The sequence below is a fragment of the Nycticebus coucang genome, chromosome 1 (genome assembly GCF_027406575.1).
Source record: "Nycticebus coucang isolate mNycCou1 chromosome 1, mNycCou1.pri, whole genome shotgun sequence".
Classification (NCBI taxonomy): domain Eukaryota; kingdom Metazoa; phylum Chordata; class Mammalia; order Primates; family Lorisidae; genus Nycticebus; species Nycticebus coucang.
Genome location: NC_069780.1, coordinates 72,268,299 through 72,291,184, shown reverse-complemented (window position 1 = coordinate 72,291,184; position 22,886 = coordinate 72,268,299). Strand labels below are relative to the sequence as shown.

At 36.2% G+C, this 22,886-nt stretch overlaps 1 protein-coding gene across 2 annotated transcripts in view; it reads left to right on the top strand.

Moving 5' to 3' along the window:
* Window positions 1–22,886, top strand: part of SLC10A7 (solute carrier family 10 member 7) — a 333,888-nt gene that overhangs the window by 112,988 nt on the left and 198,014 nt on the right. For both annotated transcript variants that reach the window (XM_053582250.1, XM_053582258.1), the window contains exon 5: window positions 19,148–19,186. In XM_053582250.1, coding sequence (XP_053438225.1) covers window positions 19,148–19,186 — 39 coding nt within the window. The remainder of the gene's footprint in view (window positions 1–19,147; window positions 19,187–22,886) is intronic.

The window sequence follows — 22,886 nt, the reverse complement described above, 5'->3', positions numbered from 1 at the left end:
CCACATATTGAAAAGATTATCTTTTCCCCACTAAATTACTCCAGCACTCTTGTCAAAAATCATTGTACTGTATCCATGTGAGTCTGTTTCTAGACTTTCTATTCTGTTCCATTTATTGATCTGTATATCTGTCTTTAAGCCAGCACCACATGGTCTTGATTGGTGTAGCATTTTATTAAGTATTGAAATCAGTAGTGCAAGTCTTCCAACTTTTTCCCCCAATAAAATTTTTTTGAATAATAAATAAATAAATACATAAAATTTATTTCAAAAATAACTTTGAGTCATCTTGTCAATTTCTACTAAAAATCCTGCAGGGAATTTGATCAAGATTACATTGAGTCTATAAATCAATATGGAAAGATTTGTCATCACTGATATTCATGTCCCTCCATTTAAGCCTTTTAAAATTTCCCTCATCAATGTTTTGTAGCCTTTAACATACAAATTCTGCACATATTTTGTTAGTTTCTATGTTTCATGTTTATGATGCTATTTGTAAATAGCATTTTTATTAATTTTGATTTAAAAGTATTCCTTGCTAATATAAAGAAAAAGTGACGGAGGGAGAGGGTGGGGCCTTGGTGTGTGTCACACTTTATGGGGGCAAGACGTGATTGCAAGAGGGACTTTACCTAACAATTGCAATCAGTGTAACCTGGCTTATTGTACCCTCAATGAATCCCCAACAATAAAAAAAAAAATAGAAATGCATTTATTTTTATAGATAGACCCTGTATTGTACAACCTTGATAAACTCATTCATTGTTGTAGTTTTCTGTTTGGGGAGGAGAGGAATTTTCTAGGATGACATGATTTGTGAATAAAGATGGACTTATTCTTCTTTTCTAATCTGTATGCCTTTTATTTCTTTTTCTTCAATTATTGCATGGTTAGAACTTTTAGACTGTCAAAACAAAAGTCAAATCATATTAGTAAAGTGAATTTTCAAGTTTATTATTGAAAAAAAGAGTAAACACAAATTGTGACTCAAGCGACTTCAAAATTGAAATTAGTTAGAATCCCAGAGGTAGACTATTACAGATTGAGTTATATTGCAAAAATGGGAGAGTTGTTTAAACTTTATAGTGATTGGTTATAAAATTGGGGATTTCCAGATAGCAGGGAATTGGATAGTAACAATTATTTTTACCATTTTTGGAGATGACTTAGTTTTATTTCTGATTATCAGAAGCACATACAAGAAATAGCCCAAGTTAAGGTTAAGGTCTCTTCCTTGGTCTGTTGGATAATTTTAAGTCCTGGTCTTCATTTTATTTTACTTTGACAAGGCAAAAGTTGAACAGAAATAATAGTGAAAGTTGACATCTTCACTTTGTTCGTGATTTTAGGAACATACACTTTTTTGCCATGAAGCCTGACATTAGCTGTTTGGTTTTTATGAAGACATTCTGTGTCAGGGGAAGAAATTTTTAAATCAATTCTAGATTTTTGAGTTTTTACTCATGAATATCTGAGTTTTATCAAATACTTTTTCTTCATCATTGGAATGATTATATGTTTTCCTTTTGAAAGCTTTTGACAAGGTACATTGCTTTGATTGATATTACAATCTTAAACCAACTTTATATTCCTGGAATAAACCCTACTTGGTCATAATGTATCATTCTTTTCTTATATTACTAAGTTTAATTAGTTCAAATTTTGTAAGGAGTTTTATGTCTATCTGTGTGCGCGATGATTATTGCTTTGCAGTTTTCATGTTTTAATCTGGTGTCGTACAGGCTAGTGCTTGTCTCATAAAATGATTTGGCATATTTTCCTGCTTGTATTTTCTGTGTGATTTTCATGAAATTACTATTATTTCTTCTTTAAATATTAGGTAGAATTCACTGGTGAAGGCATTGGCCCTGTAAATTTTTTGAGAACATTTTTAAGCATATGTTATCTTTAATAGAGAATGGTCAGTTTAAGTTGCTTGTTGTTTTTGAGAGAGCTTTGGTAGTTTGTGTCTTTCAAGGAATTTGTTCATTTTGTCTAAGTCAGGAGTTCTCAACCTGTGGGTCGCGACCCCTTTGTGGAGCAAACGAGCCTTTCACAGGGGTTGCCTAAATATATACTGCATATCAGATATATACATTACAATTCATCACAGTAGCAAAATTACAGTTATGAAGTAGCAATGAAAATAATTTTATAGTTGGGGGGTCACCACAACATGAGGAACTGTATTAAAGGGTCATGGCATTAGGAAGGTTGAGAACCACTTTGTTAAACTTTGGGGCCTAACATTCTCAATTTACTCATCTTTTAAATGTCTGAAGGATTTTAGGATGTCTCTTCTTTCATTCCTGGTAGTGGTAATTTCTGTCTTTCCTTTTCTTCCCCTCGAAAGCAGGAATGGACAAACTGTGGTTTGTAGCCACATCAAGCTTGTCACATGTTTTTGCATGGTATGTAAGTTAAGAATAACTTTTACATTTTTTTTAACAATTAGGGGGAAAAAATCTGAAGAAGAATAAAATTTCATAACACATGAAAATTAAGTTAAAATCAAATTTTAGTATCCATGCATAGATAAAGCTTTGTTGGAATACAACCTTACTCTTCAGTTTATACAGGACCTACAGCTGCTTTTGGCTACAACAGTGGAGGTGAGCATTTGTGACCATAGGGCCACAAAATCTGAAATATTTATGTTGCTGTTGCGTGATAAAAAATATATCTAGTGTTTGTCCCGTGTTTTTGGCATGAAGGTTCAAAAATCTTTGGAATTTCCTAAGTGTTAAGAGTGTCTTTGTTTTGCCAATCAGATGAGGTGGTGGGCCCTTAGATAGCTTCGAGGTGAGGGCTGGTCACCAGAGAGACTAAGCATGGGATTAGAACCTTGGAACTTTTAGCTGACTGCTCTTCAGGGAAAGGAAGAGCTGGCGATTGAGTTTAACCATGTGGTCAGTTATTCCTACATACTGAAACCTTATTTAAAAACTCCAGACACTGAAGCACAGTGTTTCCTCCTGGACACCAAAGCTTAGTGTTGCTTCCTGGTTGGTAAAGATCTTAATTGTTCTCTAAGATGGCAGGAAGCTCTGTACTCCTTCCCTGATCTTGCCCTTTCTCTACATATCCCTTATAATAAAACTGTAATTATAGCACTTTTAATGAGTTCTGTGAGTTATTCTAGTAAATTATTGAACCTAAGGGGAACATGGAATCTCTTGAATTTACAGCCAGTTGGTCAGAGGTGTAGGTAGTCTGAGGACTCTCAAAGTACATCTGCTGTTAAAGTAGGGCGGTCTTATGGAGGCCTGAGCCTTTAACTTGTGGAATTTGACATCAATTCCAAGTAGTTAGCATAACACTGTGTTGCAATATAGGTTAGATCAGTTGGGTAAAATAAAAGAGTGACTCTTTACAGAAAAAATTCACCAATCCCTCCTATTCTACAGGTTTATCAGTTCTATCAATCTTTTTCCAAAGATCTAGTTTTTTATTTTATTGACTACTCGGTTATTTTTCTGTTTCTTTATTTCATTAGATTTCATTAGTTTCTGATCATATCTTTATTATTTCCTTCTTGTGCCTATTTTGTGTACAATTTGCCCTTCTTTTTCTAATTTATTATGTTTCTTGGCATTACGCCATTTTTCTCATCTTCTTTTTCATTGACATCATGTTTGCAGCTTGAAATTGGCCGTGGTGGGAGTATTTACAGCATAAAAATCAGCAAATATTACAAATTGGTATTCCTCCCCTTATCCTTGGAGTCAGTTGTTAACCATTTAGTAGCCCATTACTTGTATTGGCAAAAATAGCTCTTTAAAATTTTTCTCAGGGGATCTAAGATGAAAAAATAGTTTCCAATAAAAAGATAGTTCAGAAACAGCAAGAATTTACTAGCAAAAAAGTGTGATTTAAAACACAGACTTTAGATCAAAACTCAAAAAGAGATTGTGCTGTTTTCAATCCTGAAGACATGAAGAATAGGATAGGTAGGGACCATTAGTTAGTGATTTCAGTGTGGTCCTTTTCGAGGAGGAGTGCCTTGATTAGATGATGTACAGAAGTCCATTGCAGTTCTGTGAATCTAGGGTAAGTTATTTCCCAGAAGATGGTAGGAAAGCTATTTTATTGCTAATGAAAAGCTGATGAGAGAGTTATTGCTGAGGGATTGATCCATGCCCTCTTAAGAAGCTCTGAGATTCCCAGACTTAATGGATGGAAAAAGAGCAGAAATAACAGAGTTAAGTCAGCTAGAGTCTAAAATTTTTAAGAAACATTAAATACTTTGACATAGGCTGTCACTTATGTTTTGTGGATGCCCTTCTAAACAAAGTGTTAGAAGTGTTAGGGGAATTCTTGGCTAATTCCTCTCTTGGTGTGCTGAGAGCTTAGTTCATATGTTGACATTAAATAGAACTTCCATTAATTGATCAGAAAAGTACTCATTGTATATCACTAGAAGATATTGAAAAACCCTTTATTTTTATAGTTATTTTCTATGCTATCATAACTCTTTGTTACCCCCGATCTTGTATCGTAGCTATCGTGATGTTTGTCTTCTAGTCTAGGCTGTGTGTTAGTACTCTGTGGTATTTATTTTTGTGTTCTGAGTTCCTAGCTTAATAAATTGCTTAATAAATTTATGTTGAATGAATTAATAATTAGAGAAGCATTTGTTTCGTTCTTTTTTGGGAGATAGGAAACCCAAATGAGTCAGAGCAATTAAACTTTAGGAATATTGAGAAATTTTTTTTTTTTTTTTTTTGTAGAGACAGAGTCTCACTTTATGGCCCTCGGTAGAGTGCCGTGGCCTCACACAACTCACAGCAACCTCCAACTCCTGGGCTTAAGCGATTCTCTTGCCTCAGCCTCCCGAGCAGCTGGGACTACAGGCGCCCGCCACAACGCCCGGCTATTTTTTGGTTGCAGTTTGGCCGGGGCCGGGCTTGAACCCGCCACCCTCGGTATATGGGGCTGGCGCCTTACCGACTGAGCCACAGGCGCATAGCAGTACATCTTTAAGAAGATGTACTGTCAAGCAGTATATAACATTTTAAGTTTCATTCATCTTAATCTTAGATATTTACAAGAGCTTAATAAATATTAATAGACAAATATTAAAAGTGTACATTTGCAGTTCAAGAGTTGGTATTCTGGCTTAAGTCCCTGTTTGTTCCTATGAATATTGAATATTCAGTGTTAGTATAGAAAAGAAGACCAAGTAGTTTCTTCTCTATATTAGCACCTAATAGGTGCACAGCATTGTTCAAGGTTTGCCTAAGTTCAAGAGAAAGCCTCTAAAATTACAATTGTACTTAACATATACAATTTATTATGTGTTTTTTTTCTAAGAAATATGTAATCTGTACACAAATATTGAAAGTCAAGAAAAAGTGTAAAGGAAAAAATATCCATAATCTCATTACCTCAACATAACTGCTATTACTGTTTTGGCATATGCACTTTTTCTGTTATATAGCTACAAATGTCTGTTTAAATAATATAGAAGATAGGCAGTGAGGGTGTAATAGAGAGGGTGCAGGAAGTGTCTGCCAATGAGTTCTGTTCTGGCTTTGCTACTGTACAGTATGAACTTGGGAAAGATCCTTCGCCTCTGGAGTTCTGTTTCTTGATTTATAAGGGATTATCATAGTACCTAAGAACACTCCTCACTTGCAAATTCTCATTTCATTGAAATTCAACATTTTTTTGAAGACTGATATTTCAAGAGGATGCAATCAGCAGTGTTGGATTAGGTCTGTATTCATCTCAAGTACTATAAGGCAGATTTAAAAATCTTGAATTAATATAAATATTTTCCTGCTAATATTAGGTTTTGTTATAATGAACCAGTAACATGTAAAGTAACAAATGTCTTCTAGAATCATACCCAAAATTGGAATTGATGAGCTTATTCAAGCTTATAAATAAGTTTTATAAAAATGTTAAAACATTTCTTTTAAGCTTTCAAAAAGTATGCTATTTGGAATAAGAAACACAGAATCACTACTATTTTAAGAACATGGTGTTTTATCAAGGAAACATACCAACAAGAAAAATCAAAGCAGCTGTGTTACTTGGTTCTTTTTTGCACCTCAAGAAAATTGATTTTGCCCTCTCTCTGCTGCTCAATGCATATTGTGAAAATGTAGATGGGCATGCAAGAACTATTGCATATTATACACCGAGGCTTTAAAGGTGTTAAAAGGTGTCTGGTTTGTCTTAGAAGAGTCAGTTTGCACTTTAAGTGATTTTTGTTGCACAGTTAAGATGTCCTTTTACCTTTACCATTTTGTTCTGGGCTTTTTTTGTATGCATTTTAACGGTTATTTAAGACTCCCCATGTGCTTAGAAAGGAATCTGAATATATGTGCCTTTTTTTTTTTTTTTTTTAAAGCCTCAGCACAATGTAGGTTATTCCATCAATACCATCAAATGACTGGGAGCTGCAGTTGGAACAATATGTAAAAATACAGCTTGTGAAAGATTTCCTTTATTAACTGTCATCATCCGCAGAATATATGTTCAAATAAACGTTGTATAATAACTAAATTTGAGATTAATAGGCCCCTTAAGAAACAGCGAAGTCATTCAGAATAGTCAGTGAAAAATAGGCTGCAAGACTGTAACATGCACATATTGTCCTGCTTACGTGCTCTCTCTGGTGTCATTCCCATTCATCACTGTCGGCCCGCTCTGTTCTCATTAAAACACTCCTGCACAAAAGCAACTTAATTTTCTTAAGAGGAGAGGACACCTGATTCAATTTAGCACCCAGAAACAGTAACTTGAATATATTTTTTTCCTAGCCTGAATTGAGATGAATAGTTACAAATAGCAACCCCTCTCCATTCACTTCAAGATTTAGAATATTAAAAGATTTTTTTCCAGTGGTATCAAGAAATGGACCTGTAGAAATAGACAGAAAATGTAGCTTACTCTTAGCAAAACAGCTGGACGTTGAACATGTACCGTTAACGTATGTGGGTGTTTAAGTGAGACAGTGTGTAAAGTTCTGTTTTCTTAAGTGGTGAATGCCTTGTAGCAGTACCGTAGTCTTCATTGAGGTTTCTTTGTTGAGAAGAACTATTCAGTAATGTTTTCAACAGTATTCTTTTTTAGCCATTGCTGCTTAAAAAATACAATGATACATATACACCCAGTGAAAAGTATCCCTAATGTAGAGCATGAATTATAAACTCACATTTTAATTATTATCTTGTATATGCTTATCTGCAGTATGGTTTAATAATACTTAAATATGGTATAGAAATGTATAACTCAAATTTTATTTGTTGTGACATTTATACAAGGAAAATAGTGATAATTAAAGAGTCAGTATTAGTAAAATAGCAACGAAGTTGTGTGTGAGAATGCCAATTAAATTGGCTTTGAAAACAGAATAAACTTTTCTTAATTCTTTTTTTGCCTTTCTATAGCACTTTACAAAATATATTACAAGTAAAAAGAAAGTTTTTTGTGTTTCCATATTTAATTGAAGACCACAATTTGGAATTCTGTATTTGGTATTTTAGTCTTTATGTGTGTTTCAAACTGAACTTATGTTTAGGAAGAAAATAAATATGAAGGCCAGTTTTTTTCTTGTGACTCAGAGACAGGTGTGATATAAGTTCACACAGTTGAGAGATTTTCCCATGGGAAAGCAATTCACCTTTGATTTCCAACACTAGTGACCAACAGTCAATTTTCCTTATTTTCAACGATATTATATGCAATGGGAACAAGAGATTGTTCTAAGTAAAAATATGACTACTCAAATTCATAGCTTAGAGGAAATACTTTTTAATTTATCCAACTTGCCTGATTAGTTCTTTATAATTTCCCCCCTTGTTTAAAAACATGATTGTGTCAACTAGTTCTTCTAGTAATAGAAAATCAAACTAAAAATGGCTTAAACAAGCAAGGATTTATTTTTCTCATTTATCAAGATCATGGAGGTAGGGGCTTTTGGCCTTTTTTTCTGAATCTCAATGATACTAGAGTGGCTTATTCTGCAAAGCCCTTATAGATGCAAGAGCACCTTCACTGCTCTAAGCAAGAAGGGGAAGTGCTCAGAACTAACCTCCCTCTGTCTCCCAACATTAAGGTTGCATCAGTTTTTATCTGCCTGGCCAGAACTTTGTTGCAAGGCAATGGCAACCCCTAGCTTTTCCTTTTTCTTATTTTGAGGTATGTACCTTGTATATCTAATATGTTGAATTTTTATTATGAAGGGATATTGAAGTTTTATCAAATGTTTTTTTGTTTGTTGGTTTGTTTTAAGATAGACTCTCATGCTCTCACCCTTGGTAGAGTGCTAAGGCATCATCATAGCTTACAGCAATCACAAACTCTTGGGCTCAAGCGATCTTCTTGCCTCAGCCTCTCAAGCAGCTCTGACTATAGGCTCACGCCACAACACTGGGCTAGTTTTTCTATTTTTAGTAGAGACAGGGTACCTGTCTTGCTCAGGCTGGTCTTGAACTCCTGAGCTCAAGCAATGTACCTTCCTCAGCCTCCAAGAGCACTAGGATTACAGGCATGAGCCCCTGCAACTGGCCTATCAAATGCTTTTTGTTATCATCTATTGAGATGAGCATATGGTTTTGACTCTTCATTCTGTTAACGTTCTGTATCACATTTATTTATTTGCATATGTTGAACCATCCTTGCATCCCTAGGATAAATGTCACTTGATTATTGTGTATTATGGTTTCGATGTACTGTTAGATTTGGTTTGCTAGTATTTTGTTGAGGACTTGTGGGTCTATATTCATCAGGGATATTGCTTTGTAGTTTTGTTTTGTCTTTTTCATACTGTCCTTGTCCATTTTTAGTTATCACGGTAATGGCTGATCCCTTAGAATTATAGTAGAACATCCATAGTTGACCACCTCCTTAGGTTGACTAATTCCCATAGACCAGACATGCACCACATGTGCGTATCAGTACAGTGGGCTTGACCACCTCTGTATTTTGAGCAGTTTGTTACAGTCCCTTGGGTGGTCAACTTACAGGGGTTCTACTGTAATTAGCAAGAATTTCCTCCTCCTCATTTTTTGGGAAAAGTTTGAGAAGCATTGATGTGACTTCTCCTTTATAAGTTTGCTAGAATTTAGCAGTGAAGCCACCCAGTCCTCAACTTTCTTTGTTGACAGACTTTTTATTAGTGATTCAATCTCATCACTTGTTATTTGTCTGTTCAGATTTTCCATTTAGCTTTTCCTTTTCCATGTATAATTTTTATATCTTGTTTAAAGAAATTTTTTTCTGAAGGTATAAAGATAGTTTCATATTTTCTTCTAAAAGTTTTAAAGGTTTTTCCTTCAGTATACAGGTCTTTATTTAGTATTTTTTCTTTATATATTTGACAAAGCCAGTTGCTTCTCCTTTCCTCCCTGCTTTGTAATGGTACTCATTTTATACAACATACAGCTTTCACATATGGCTTGTAGTTTTTTATTGTTAGCTTCTTTTCACTAGGGGCCGTTTTGTCTGAGAATCCACTTTGTTCTGGGTTAATGAAGTAGCCTCAAAGAAAAGTTTGCATTTGTTTCTTTCAGGGCCTCAGGAGTTCCACTGTCCCTTAATCAATTTTGTCCTTTTGTTGTTGTTGTTTAAATTAATTCTTAGTATGGAATTCCTTTTCTTTTCTTATTATTTTTTTTTTTTTCTTGAGACAGAGTCTCACTCTGTTGCTCCAGGCTACAGTGCCCTGGCATGAGCTGAGCTCACAGCAATCTCAAACTCAAGTGATCCTCCTGCCTCAGCCTTCTGAATAGCTGGAACTACAGGCTACACCATCACACCCAGCTAGTTTTTTTTTCTATTTTTAGTAGAGATGGGTCTTGCATTTGCTCAGGCTGGTCTTGAATTCCAGAGCTTAAGCAACCCACCCACTTCGGCTTCCTGGAATGCTAGGATTACAGGCAAGAGGCACCACACTGGCCCTTAGTTTGGTTTCTTGAATCCACTATATATGGGTTGTATAAATTTAGTCTCTACACTCACCCTTGATGGGGGCCTTACGTTACTTTCTTGAATTTGTAAGTATAGTTTCCTAGTTGCTCTTACACAGTGGGAACAGTCTTTCCAGACTTACCCTCTATGTAAAAGGTATCTAAGTTCCAGTTCTCCATACTTTGTAGATCAAAGTCTATGCTTCTTATTTCTTAATGGGCTTTACCACTCTGCCTCTGACTAATTTCTCTCTATATAGTGCAGTTTTCTCTTGGTATCCATGGAGGATTGGTTCTAGGAACCCCCATGGATACCAAAATCTGAGGATGATAAAGTCCCTTATATAAAATGGCCTACTATTTTCATATACTCTATGCACATCCTCCCTTATACTTAAAACATCTTTGGATTACTTATAATCCCTAGTGCAATGTAAATAGTTGTTATACTGTTTGTTTAGGGAATGACATGGAAGAGAAGTCTATTCATGTTCGGTACACATACACCATTCCTTTTTTTCCTTAAATACACTATTTTCTTTTCTTTTTTTTTTTTTTTTTTTTTATTGTTGGGGATTCATTGAGGGTACAATAAGCCAGGTTACACTGATTGCAATTGTTAGGTAAAGTCCCTCTTGCAATCAGGTCTTGCCCCCATAAAATGTGACACACACCAAGGTCCCACTCCCCTCCCTCCATCCCTCTTTCTGCTTCCCCCCATAACCTTAATTGTCATTAATAGTCCTCATATCAAAATTGAGTACATAGGATTCATGCTTCTCCATTCTTGTGATGCTTTACTAAGAATAATGCCTTCCACTTCCATCCAGGTTAATACAAAGGATGTAAAGTCTCCATTTTTTTTAATGGCTGAATAGTATTCCATGGTATACATATACCACAGCTTGTTAATCCATTCCTGGGTTGGTGGGCATTTAGGCTGTTTCCACATTTTGGCGATTATAAATTGAGCTGCAATAAACAGTCTAGTACAAGTGTTCTTATGATAAAAGGATTTTTTTCCTTCTGGGTAGATGCCCAGTAATGGGATTGCAGGATCAAGGGAGGTCTAGCTTGAGTGCTTTGAAGTTTCTCCATACTTCCTTCCAACAAGGTTGTACTAGTTTGCAGTCCCACCAGCAGTGTAAAAGTGTTCCCTTCTCTCCACATCCACGCCAGCATCTGCAGTTTTGAGATTTTGTGATGTGGGCCATTCTCACTGGGGTTAGATGATACCTCAGTGTTGTTTTGATTTGCATTTCTCTAATATATAGAGATGATGAACATTTTTTCATGTGTTTGTTAGCCATTTGTCTGTCATCTTTCGAAAAAGTTCTATTCATGTCTCTTGCCCATTGATATATGGGATTGTTGGCTTTTTTCATGTGGATTAATTTGAGTTCTCTATAGATCCTAGTTATCAAGCTTTTGTCTGATTGAAAATATGCAAATATTCTTTCCCATTGTGTAGGTTGTCTCTTTGCTTTGGTTATTGTCTCCTTAGCTGTACAGAAGCTTTTCAGTTTAATGAAGTCCCATTGGTTTATTTTTGTTGTTGTTGCAATGGCCATGGCAGTCTTCTTCATGAAGTCTTTCCCCAAACCAATATCTTCCAGTGTTTTTCCTATGCTTTCTTGGAGGATTTTTATTGTTTCATGCCTTAAATTTAAGTCCTTTATCCATCTTGAATCAATTTTTGTGAGTGGGGAAAGGTGTGGGTCCAGTTTCAGTCTTTTACATGTAGACATCCAGTTCTCCCAACACCATTTATTGAATAGGGAGTCTTTCCCCCAAGGTATGTTCTTGTTTGGTTTATCAAAGATTAGGTGGTTGTAAGATGTTAGTTTCATTTCTTGGTTTTCAATTCGATTCCAAGTGTCTATGTCTCTGTTTTTGTGCCAGTACCATGCTGTCTTGAGCACTATGGCTTTGTAGTACAGACTAAAATCTGGTATGCTGATGCTCCCAGCTTTATTTTTGTTACCAAGAACTGCCTTAGCTATACGGGTTTTTTTCCGGTTCCATACAAAACGCAGAATCATTTTTTTCCAAATCTTGAAAGTACGATGTTGGTATTTTGATAGGAATGGCATTGAATAGGTAGATTGCTTTGGGAAGTATAGACATTTTAACAATGTTGGTTCTTCCCGTCCATGAGCATGGTATGTTCTTCCATTTGTTAATATCTTCTGCTATTTCCTTTCTGAGGATTTCATAGTTTTCTTTATAGAGGTCCTTCGCCTCCTTCGTTAGGTATATTCCTAGGTATTTCATTTTCTTTGAAACTATGGTGAAGGGAGTTGTGTCCTTAATTAGCTTCTCATCTTGACAGTAATGTTTCAGGATATAAAATCAATGTCCACAAGTCAGTAGCCTTTGTATACACCAATAAATACACTATTTTCAATCTGTGGTTATTTGAATCCACAGATAGAGAACCACAGATAATGAGGCCAACTATACTTATTTTTTGTTGTGTCTTTTTTTAGCCCAGCTGTGTGTTTAAAATGTTGTGGTTTTAGTAGAATCTGTTTATTGAATGGTGTGAATTTAAAGATTATATAACTGAAATGCTTTTTCACATATTCCTGTTCCCCACCCTGACTCCTCCTTTGACAATATCTCTGTCAGATCTCATGGTTTTCTAGTCACTTCATGATAAGATAATTGTATATTTGTTAATTAGGATTAACTTTTAGCTATTAAAAAATTCAAGGCAGTCTAGCTTAAAGCTTCAAATTTACATCTTTTCCAATTTAGGCCTAACCTATATTTGCAAAACATAGAAAATTATGCTTTTTAATCAAGAATATATAGATATAAAAATTTTCTTTTCTTTTTTTTTTTAGAGACAGAGTCTCACTTTTAGAGACAGAGTCGCCCTCAGTAGAGTGCTGTGACATCAGCTCTTGGGCTTAGGTGATTCTTTTGCCTCAGCCTCCAGAGTAGCTGGGACTACAGGCGCCCGCCATAACACCTGGCTATTTTCTGTTGCAGTTAGACTGGGGCCGGGTTTGAACCCGCCACCCTTGGTATATGGGGCCAGTGCCCTACCCACTGAGCCACAGGCGCCACCCTAGATATAACAGTTTTAAAATAGAATCAGTGGAGAAGAGGTCATGGTCTATTTCACTATTTTCTTTTTTTTTTTTTTTTTAACCTGCTCACCCTTCCTACTTCTGGGTTCTTCAGAGTTAGAGAGGATGGTAGGACCTCAGTGGGAGTAGGACTAAGTCCTCTCTTATTGCACTGTGGTAGTATGGCCCGCAGTGCTCTCAGTCAGAGCAGGCCTCCAGATGCTGCGTCTGTTTGCTGGACAGATTAGAGGAAGGTGCTCTTCAGAGTCTACCTCCAGCCCCTTTCCTAATCACAACCCTGCAGTCTCTTCTTGCTGAAGTCTCTTCTTGGGTGTGGTCTCTCAGACTGAACCAAGTTTGAAGACAGTCCTCTGAGGCATCTTCTTGGCTACTATGGAAATGGCAGAACCTTGTCCCATCATAGAATTGGCAGAATCTTGCTGCATCATAAAGTTGAAGCATACTTTGTCCAACTGCTCATCCTATCTCTTTGCCCTACATCTTTGCTGCTTCAAGTCAGGAAGCAAGTAACTGTTTCTGGTTCATTTATATGTCCCCCCATCCCTGCCATCCATGAGGGAAGCACCATGATTCCCAAGAACTTTCACACACTGTTCCCTCTGCTTCTGTGGCAGCCGGCATGGAATATATCCCCTCAGCAAACATCTAGCACGGGACAGCAATGCTATTCTCACCTCTTTGAAATTTCTTCTGTTTCTACTGTTGGTTCTTTTATAGAAGGCATCCCCACCCTCAACTTAGGTGGTATGGTAAAAGTACCAGCTTTCTCTCCTAGAAGAGGAGAAAATGTTAAAACACTCTTCTAGAAATTTCCTTTTATCAATCTCCTCTGGAATTACTTGCCTTTATAGGAATAGAGCCTGCATGTGAAGTGGTCCCTAACCTATTTTTGGTTTCTTTTTATAAGTACTTAGGTTTTCTAGCATACTGTAAGTTAGAACTTCATATTGTTTAGAGCCATTCAACAATGAAAGAGCTTGCTTTTATGAGTTAGAGAACTCTTTGTCCCTATTTTGTTTAGTTTGTTTTTAAAATTTACCTGTATTTTAACGAATTCCAAGTATGTTATGAAAAAAATAATTTGCTCAATTTTCCAAATAATTTAATAAAGACATGGTGTACAGTATATAATGAAACATTAGTAAAATACCTTATATTGGATAAAATTGGGTTGATATCAGAATAAATATATTACCTACAAATATGTAATACAAAGGAAGCCACTCTACTCAGTATTAAAAAACTACCTCAACATGAACTTTTTCAGTTAGCATTGATCTAATTATTTATCAAATATGATTACTCCAAGGTGTACACTGTGCAAATGGGATTCATGAGCTAATAACAAAATGTGAGAATATAAGACTTTCAATTGGCATAAGAAGTATTTGTTCATTCATGCATTCATTCAACATATTAGGCAAAGTTCTTCTTGTGAGAAAGCATTCGAGAAGGGGAATGGATTTTGAAATTGTTTTTAGCAAAGGGGATATTAAAAAGAGAAGTGCTGTCTTTAAAAATCAGTGGACTATCCCGGGTATAGCTTTCAGAATGCAGAGAAGAGAAAACTCAAATCTCAAGAGGGTCTGTTGGTATAACCTGAAGGGTCCTATCTTCATAAAAAGTCATCTTTGGTGGCTCATGTTTGATCTCAGTTCATGAAGATTGTGTTCTCTGTAGCCATGTTTGTGTTAATATAAAAATAATGGTAGATTTGTTGTTTGTTTTCAAAATCACATATTTGCGTGTTATAGATGCTCCCAAAAGATGCCTTCTGTTCTTCCCATGGCTTCTTAAACCCCAACCACCATGATGAGTGCTCAGCCTCCAGCTGTGAGCAAACAGTAAGAGAGATCACTACCATGCAAAGTAGGAATTGAATTTTTTTTTTTTTTTTGAGACGGAGTCTCACTCAGTCACCTTGGGTAGAGTTCCGTGATGTCATAGCTCATAGCAACCTCAAACTCTTGGGCTCAAGTGATCCTCTTGTCTCAGCCTCCTGAGTAGCTGTGACTATAGGTACATGCCACTACTCCTGGGTAGTTTTTCTATTTTTAGTAAAGATGGGACCTTGCTTTGCTCAGGCTAGGGGATTGAAATCCTAATTTTATTTTTAAATAAAGTATTTATTATATTTTTAATGCAGAGGAGTTCGAAAAGCAAACAATAAATGGCCTAACATCTCCCTGCCCTCATAATCCTTGTTAGAATTAAAAAGATAACTGTGAAAAGATTTAAAAGCTGAATGTGACAAACAAAACAAAATGAAAAAAAAAAAAGACCTCCCTTTAGTCCCTTTCAACATAATAATCATAGTTAGAAATATTTTAGTGATCTCTTTTAGAAAACAATGGTGTGCTTTTATGCCTTAGTTGTATTTGTGTGTGTGTGTGTGTACACGTATTTATACAATAGGAATCATACATGCTTATCAGAATTGCTTTTTCACTTGAAATATCTGTGCCTGCTTTCATTTATATCAGTGTATGCAGATCATCCTTTTATAGTGGTGCAAAGTTTTCCTTGGTAATATTAGATTTTACCTAACTATTGTTGTTTAGCAACAGTAAGGTTTAAAACATTATTTACATTAAATGTAATTTATGTCATTCTATTATGATAGGAAAGTTAAAACATTTTAAAGGAAGTTAAACAAGATGTTGTGAAAGGCATTCTTATGTTGTACCATTTTTATGTTGCGAGCAGAATTATAAACACCAGCACACTGAGTTCAAATTAAGCCAGGATCCTTTATTGGACTGGCCAGTCAAGAGCAGGCTCACACCACAGAGTCTCTTGGCCCCCTTGAAGTGGAGGTGCAAAGTTTTTATAAGGCAGTTCAAGCGGGAGATGGGAAGCCCTGGCATAAGCAGAATTTTACAGAAGCTGATATCTGCAAGGTTAGAGCTATGGGGAGGGGGGGGTCTTACAATGCGCACATACATACCAGACAGACCTGTGACAGGGTTGTGGTTTCCACAAGATTTTTTCAGGTGTCACAGGATTCTGCAGCTCTCAGCTAAATTTCCTTCCTGTTTTTATAGGGTCACTGCTTGCTCAAGGGGCTATTTGGTTACAAAAGGGCTGGGGGGCTGCAAGCTCTTAAGAAAATGGGGTAAGTCTGGTTCACTTTCTCAGAATGGATGGAGTTAGGACATCACACTTAGATTAGATGATGGTTGGAAGTCTAGATTGACCGTCGTTACTAGTGCATGGTTGTGGCACCAGGTGTCAGATCTAGTCTTCTGTGTCTGCAATCCTTGGATTCTGCCAAACACACATGTAGAATAACTTAGTCAGAGTGAAAGACTTTGGACATTTCAGGGAATCCTACTTATTCCACCAATTCATTAACAAACATTTAGGTGCTGAGGATGAGTTTATTAGGTTCCTTTTTTAGAAGACATTAAAATATAGGTTATTTCAATACAGTGTGACAAGTACCAGGGCAGAGATAGACTCAGGATATTCTGGCAGCAAGTATGGGGACATTCAGTCTTCCTAGAAGTGTAGACATATGTGCCTGCTAAGTTGTGTGTGCATGTGGAGGTGATGGAGAACATCTTGGAAGGATGGCGCCCACACTGAGTCATTAACTTAAGTGAGAGTTAGCTGGTAGAGAAGGGGGGTGAAGTGTATTTCAGGCCAGGGAGCAAAGAGGTAGGAAGAGACCTGATGAATTTTGGAAACTGCAAGTAGTTTGACGTTGTCAGAATATAAAATTTTGGGCAGGGAATGAAATGGAGAGAGACCTGTTCATGGAAGGCCTTGCACATCATGCTAAGGAGTTGGAAATTCCTCCTTAAATAAAAAAATATGTCTTTTATGTATCAATAAAATACTCTCTACATATTTATCATTTCTCTCTCCAACTCTGAAAATTATAATTATTTTATATACTGCAACTGCAGAATTGAGCTATTAGCTTAGTTATCTGTGGCTCCAATATCCTCAGTTCAGTGTCTGATTTTACATGGACTTCAAAGTACGCAGAACCTTATTCAACCGCTTCACAAAAGATTGCCAGAGCTCACTGCATGGGAGGGCATTGTAGCTGAGTGAGTTCAAATCCATCGCTGCTGTCAGAAAACAACTGAGAGTGAGTTGGCCTGTGGCATTTTCAAGTACCTAAGATATTCCATCTCTGGTATCACTGTCGTTTCACAAATGCAGGAACATAGCTGATTCACATAAAATATGTTGTTTGTGTTTCGGTTAAAAAAGAGAACAAGAGGGAATAGGAGTGGGGCAATTGGATCTGGGGAATACTTATTTTACTTTGATTTTGGAGTCTTTTTTTTTTTTTTTTTTTTTTTTTTTTGAGACAGGGCTCTCTTTGTTGCCCTTGGTAGAGTGCTGCTCTTGGGCTTAGGCGATTCTCTGGCCTCAGCCTCCCAAGTAGCTGGGATTACAGGGGCCTGCCACAACACCCAGCTATTTTGTTGTTGTTGTAGTTTGGCCAGGGACTGGGTCTGAACCTGCCACCCTCAGTATATGGGGCCAGGGCCCTACTCACTGAGCCACAGGCCCCGCCCTGATTTTGGAGTCTTTTACTTCTAATGATTCTATGTTTAAATGTTAGGCAAAACTGCTAGTTATCTAGTATTAGGCACCAGAAAGAAATGAATCTAGAAGAGAGGAGCTCAAAGGGGAAGGCTTCATTCCTTTACTGAAAAGAGAGATAAATTCATTTTAAGTACTAAGTAGGGTCTAGATGTAAAAAACATTTGCAGGCAGTGTTTCCTGATGATCTCACCACACCTCATGTATTTATACTCTTCTACTTATTTTTCTTCATACATAAAACTCGTTCTTGTAATCATCCACAATGTAATTCCAGGAAGATGTGTTAAATATGTTGCTATAGTTTACAGTTGTTGTCTATAATGTTTTATTTAGCTCTCTTTTTTTTTTTCCACTGCTCCCTGTACAACACGGAACACCATATGCCATTGTCCCTGTTAGGAACCAAAGGTTTCCCTAGTCTGTGCCTGTGCCTGTGTTTATGCCACAGAGGAGCTGTGGTCCAGTGCCATCTTTTATTGATAGGGACAGCAAAGGAGAAATCTAATGAAATTATCAAAGCTTTGAATTAATTATGAACTGGAATAGGAGAGCTAAGCTCTCTGGAGCCAGGGATCTCATTACCCATTCACTCTCATTGCATCCTCTTCTGGAGCAGAAGGCATTTTCAGCTACAGCTCTTAGCCTGGCTTTGGACTTTATTCAAACTTACTTAACTGACATCCTCTCTGCACTACAGTGTGGCCGCTCATGTCCAAGATGATTAACTTAATTCTGCTCTGCATCTGCAGGAAATGTAAATAGGTTTTCTTTATTTCTTTTGCTTTTTTTTTTTTTTTCCTTATTTTCTTGCATCATATTGGATGTTATACAAGTTTTTCTCCTTTTGGGGTAAGGAGAGAAGCTTTCAGGACTTTGGTGTAGCTTCATTGAATGGAGAGATTCCTTTAAAGTTAAGAGCTATATAACATCTACTGTGTATCCATGGATATTTAGGTAAGCATAAAGTCAAATATTTCTTCTTTGTATTTTGAATACCAAATGGAATTTTTCTTGCTTGTTTTGACCTTGTAATTAATGGCATACCAATAACTTCCCTGATCTTAACAGCATTGTTTATATTTCTAATGTGTGTTTTAAGGGAACAACAGATCTCACCTTGTGATTGTAATTTGTAAGACTTCTGCTCACTGACAGGGAGCAGTTAATGTTTGCCTTATAATTTTGTTTTTTCTTCTCCCAGTAATATGAATTTTTTGATGATTAAATCAATCTCTGATTGTTTTAAATCTAGTAGCAAAATCAATAACAACGAGGTTTTGATTTAGCATCGGTGATGATTCTTTTGGTGCTGTCACATAGGTTCAAGGCATGACAAGTATTTCTGCCTGCTTTTGAGACCCATTATTTATGAATTCCTAAGCTGCAGCTCATCTATCTTAGTAAACTACAGGCCACTGGCAATTTTTGTAAGCAGTGACTAACTTTGCTTTATAGAATCAATGTTTTAAGGTTTTGAAAAGTGGGGGAAGAGAGTGTGCTTTTCCTATTCCTGTTTACTTTCAATGAGTTTTTTTCCCCCCATTTATTTTTTTTCTATAGGCAGCTGCAATATTTAATTCAGCCTTTGGAAGTTTTTTGGTAAGTAGATGTGTTTTAATTTGTCTATTATAACTTCTGCTGTGATATTGTTTATATGAAAGATTCAGTGAAAGCTGGACTTGCTTTACTCGTTGGCTAAATGTAAAAGTTCTTGAATCTTTTCATTTGCCATTACCCAGACCCTGAAAAAAATGAGTTAATAAATATTCCTATACAGTGTATTTTGGAGGCTCGGGCTTTAATATTCCAGTTAATGGATTCAAGGAATCAATTAAAATACTATGTGTCTCCTTAAAGAAGGATCAATCTATATATTGATCATTTAATGAGGTCTTTTAGATTATTATTATTTTGTATCATGGGACTGAGGATTTTGAAAAGGAAATGTGACCCAGCTGGTCAGAAAGGGAATGCTAATTTACTTGTTGACATGTCATTTGTTTTGTACATTTCACTGTCAAAGAAGGTACTATCTGGGATACTTCTGAGAAATGTATGTTAAAAGAATTTGAAAGGAAAATAGAAATAAGGAGAAATTTTCAAGACAATGCAATATTTTTTAGAGGTTGGAACTATTATTATTGTATATAAAAAGAATCAAAAGTGGTTCAACTTTCATAAGTAGGACAAATATAAGGATGTTATTTTAGCATTTTCAATCATTATTTTAAAATGTATGATAGAGCAAAGACAATTTGTGTTATGAATAAGAAAGAAACTATATTTTCTGTTAATTTAATATTTTTATTCATACCCTGGAACTTTGTTAATTCTGCATATATAGGGCTACACAGCTTTTACTATCCCACAGCCTTACGGAGCTTTTAATAACGCAGTTCCTGCAAAATACACGTTTAAAATACATTCTGTTTTTAAAGAGGTAGTAATAATTTTTTGTGATGCCGTATTATTTATTGGGTCTTAGAAGAGAGGTAATAAAATCTAACAAAAATGATCTCTTGGACTACTTAGTTTAGACTTAGTAATATTTTAAATCATTATTTCATTCGTCTTATGTTTGACAGAATAATACCTCTAAAATATGATCTTGCTGGAAGACAGTTTTGGTATATGGTTTGGAATACCAGACATTCACTATCAAAACATGGCTTCCTAACTTGGGTTTCTTACTCTTTAAAATATCTAGGCTAATTTAGAAAATAAATTTAAATAAATAAATTCAGTTATTCAGTCTGAATATCTGAAGCAAAATATCCTATTTCTTTGTTGGAGAGCAAGCATACTAAGTAAGGTTTGAGTTTTGCACTGCCTATATATGAACATACCCTGTTTGTTTTACTGGGCCCAATTGTTTGATAAGGTCCATTTAGGTAAAACTGGTTCTTTGGGATTTCTCTTATGTTCTTTTACTTCTAAGAAGTTGTACATTCTCGCTCTTTAGTTTTCTGTTCTTTCTCCTTTCTTCACTTTTCTTCTTACCTTAATTCAGTTAATCAATCAAAAGTTTATTGACCTTCAGCCATACAGATGAAGTTTTCTAGTACCTGTAGAGGATGCAAGGAAATACAAGGTAGGTCCCTCTAGGTTGGGGAGGTGACACATAGAAAAAGAAGTACAACGTAAAAGTTAGCAAGCTGAAAGAAAGGTGTTACTAGAAATGACTACCAAGTAAATGGCACAGGTAATATGCACTCTGAATTCATTGGTTTTGCAGGAGCGATTTCTTTCAGGTGGGCCTCGAAGCAAGGACGGTAGAGAAGACAGAAGAGGAAAGGCATGAGCAATGGCAAAGAGACAGACACGTTGTTTTCCCTTTTTCATTCCTCTTCTTTTCTCTTTTCTTCCCCCCCAAAGTTGAAAATTACCACACAGAGTCTGAGAATGAGAATTATGATTGGGCATGTTTTACATTAGTATTTTAAGAGAACCATTTTTTTCCCTTCCCTTCACCATAGTTACAACAAACCTTGTGTTATGAAATACACATGCATCTGAACTCTATCAGTTAGATTAGGTTCAACTGATTTAACAGAAAAATATAATAATAGTGAGCTAGATAAAAGTTTATTTCTCTATTATATAAAATACAGACAGAGGTTGTCCCAGTATGATATAGTGGCTTCGTGGTCTCATCACGGGCCCAGAGGTCTGTCTTTCTCCTCCACAGTCCACTGCAGGCTGTTTTCCTCCTCAAGGTTGCCTCATGTTCCAAAATAGCTGTTGAAGCTCCAACCAAAACAAGATTTTGGATAGCAATGCAAAATAGTGGGAAAGGACAAAAGTTACATCTGCCTTCTTTAACAGCATTCCTAGAATTCCAAGATCATACTTGTATAAATATTTTAATTATAGAATGGAATCACATGGTTGTACCTAGCTACTGGAGAGATTGGGAAATGTAGCAACTTGCTAAGAGCTAAAAAGTTAGATTTCTGTTACTAGGAAGGGGAGAATAGATATTAAGAGACAGCTGGCACTTTCTGCATATAAGTAATATACAGCAAAAAGTTTTGAAGAATGAAATTAATCTCAGTTGAGTGATAGGAGAACGTTTCAGTGAGAAGTTGGTGCTTGAGTTTGGATTGGGAGGAGGACTTACTTTAGAGAAGGGAAATTCCAAATTGCAGCCTGTATGTTTTATTTTATCCATAAAGGATGGCACTTATTACAGTTATTTGGAAATTCTCTTGGTAAGTGAAAAATATCTACCTATCTATAAAATTTAGGATTATGCTAGTACTACATAGTGTGGCTTATGGAGTCAGACTGTAGGGTTTGATCCTTATATAACCCATATATAACCTTCCCTGTATATAAAATGGGGCCATGATTGTACCTCAGTATAGAGTTGTAATGAGGACTAAAGGGAATCATCTATTTAAAATGCATGTATGATATGGTAGAAATCACTTTGAGTGAAAATTTAGATCTAAGTTTTTGTTCAGGCTCTGCCATGATTTATTTTTGTGTTTGACTATGACATACATAAAATGAAGAAATCAATTGTCTCTGGTTAAGCCCTACAAGCTCTAATACACACTGATTCAATGATCATTTTTTGATTAAGGGTGACCATTCCTGTTTTATGTGCATAATGGACTCTGAAAAGTGTGTTTATTTCCGATTACCTTGGAACTTTGAGTGAAAGGCTTTCTTTCGGGCGGCCCCTGTGGCTCAGTGAGTAGGGCGCCGGCCCCATATGCCGAGGGTGGTGGGTTCAAACCCAGCCCCGGCCAAACTGCAACAAAAAAAAAATAGCCGGGCATTGTGGCGGGTGCCTGTAGTCTCAGCTGCTGCGGAGGCTGAGGCAAGAGAATCACGTAAGCCCAAGAGTTAGAGGTTGCTGTGAGCCGTGTGACGCCACGGCACTCTACGGAGGGCCGTACAGTGAGACTCTGTCTCTACAAAAAAAAAAAAAAAGAAAGGCTTTCTTTCATTCAAAGAACTTTTGAAGAATGAACTTTGAGAGTGTTCTTGTTGATCTTTAGGCATGTGGGTATGCCAAATAAAATATTGTACATATTTATAGCTAGTTTAATAATGTCCCAGATCTAGTTTAAACACAGGATTGTTAAGGATTAATTGTCAAAGAAATTTACTGTTTTTTAATGTAGCTAGGCTGGTAATAACTAATGATAGATGAATTCAATTAACATAAATTTCAGACCAAGAGAATATTTTAAAATCATGCCACAGAGGATTGCTTTAAGTTAAGAAGTTAATGTCATTATCTCCTCCTCTCTTTTAAATTGTTCAGTTTACAATAATTGTGGAACAT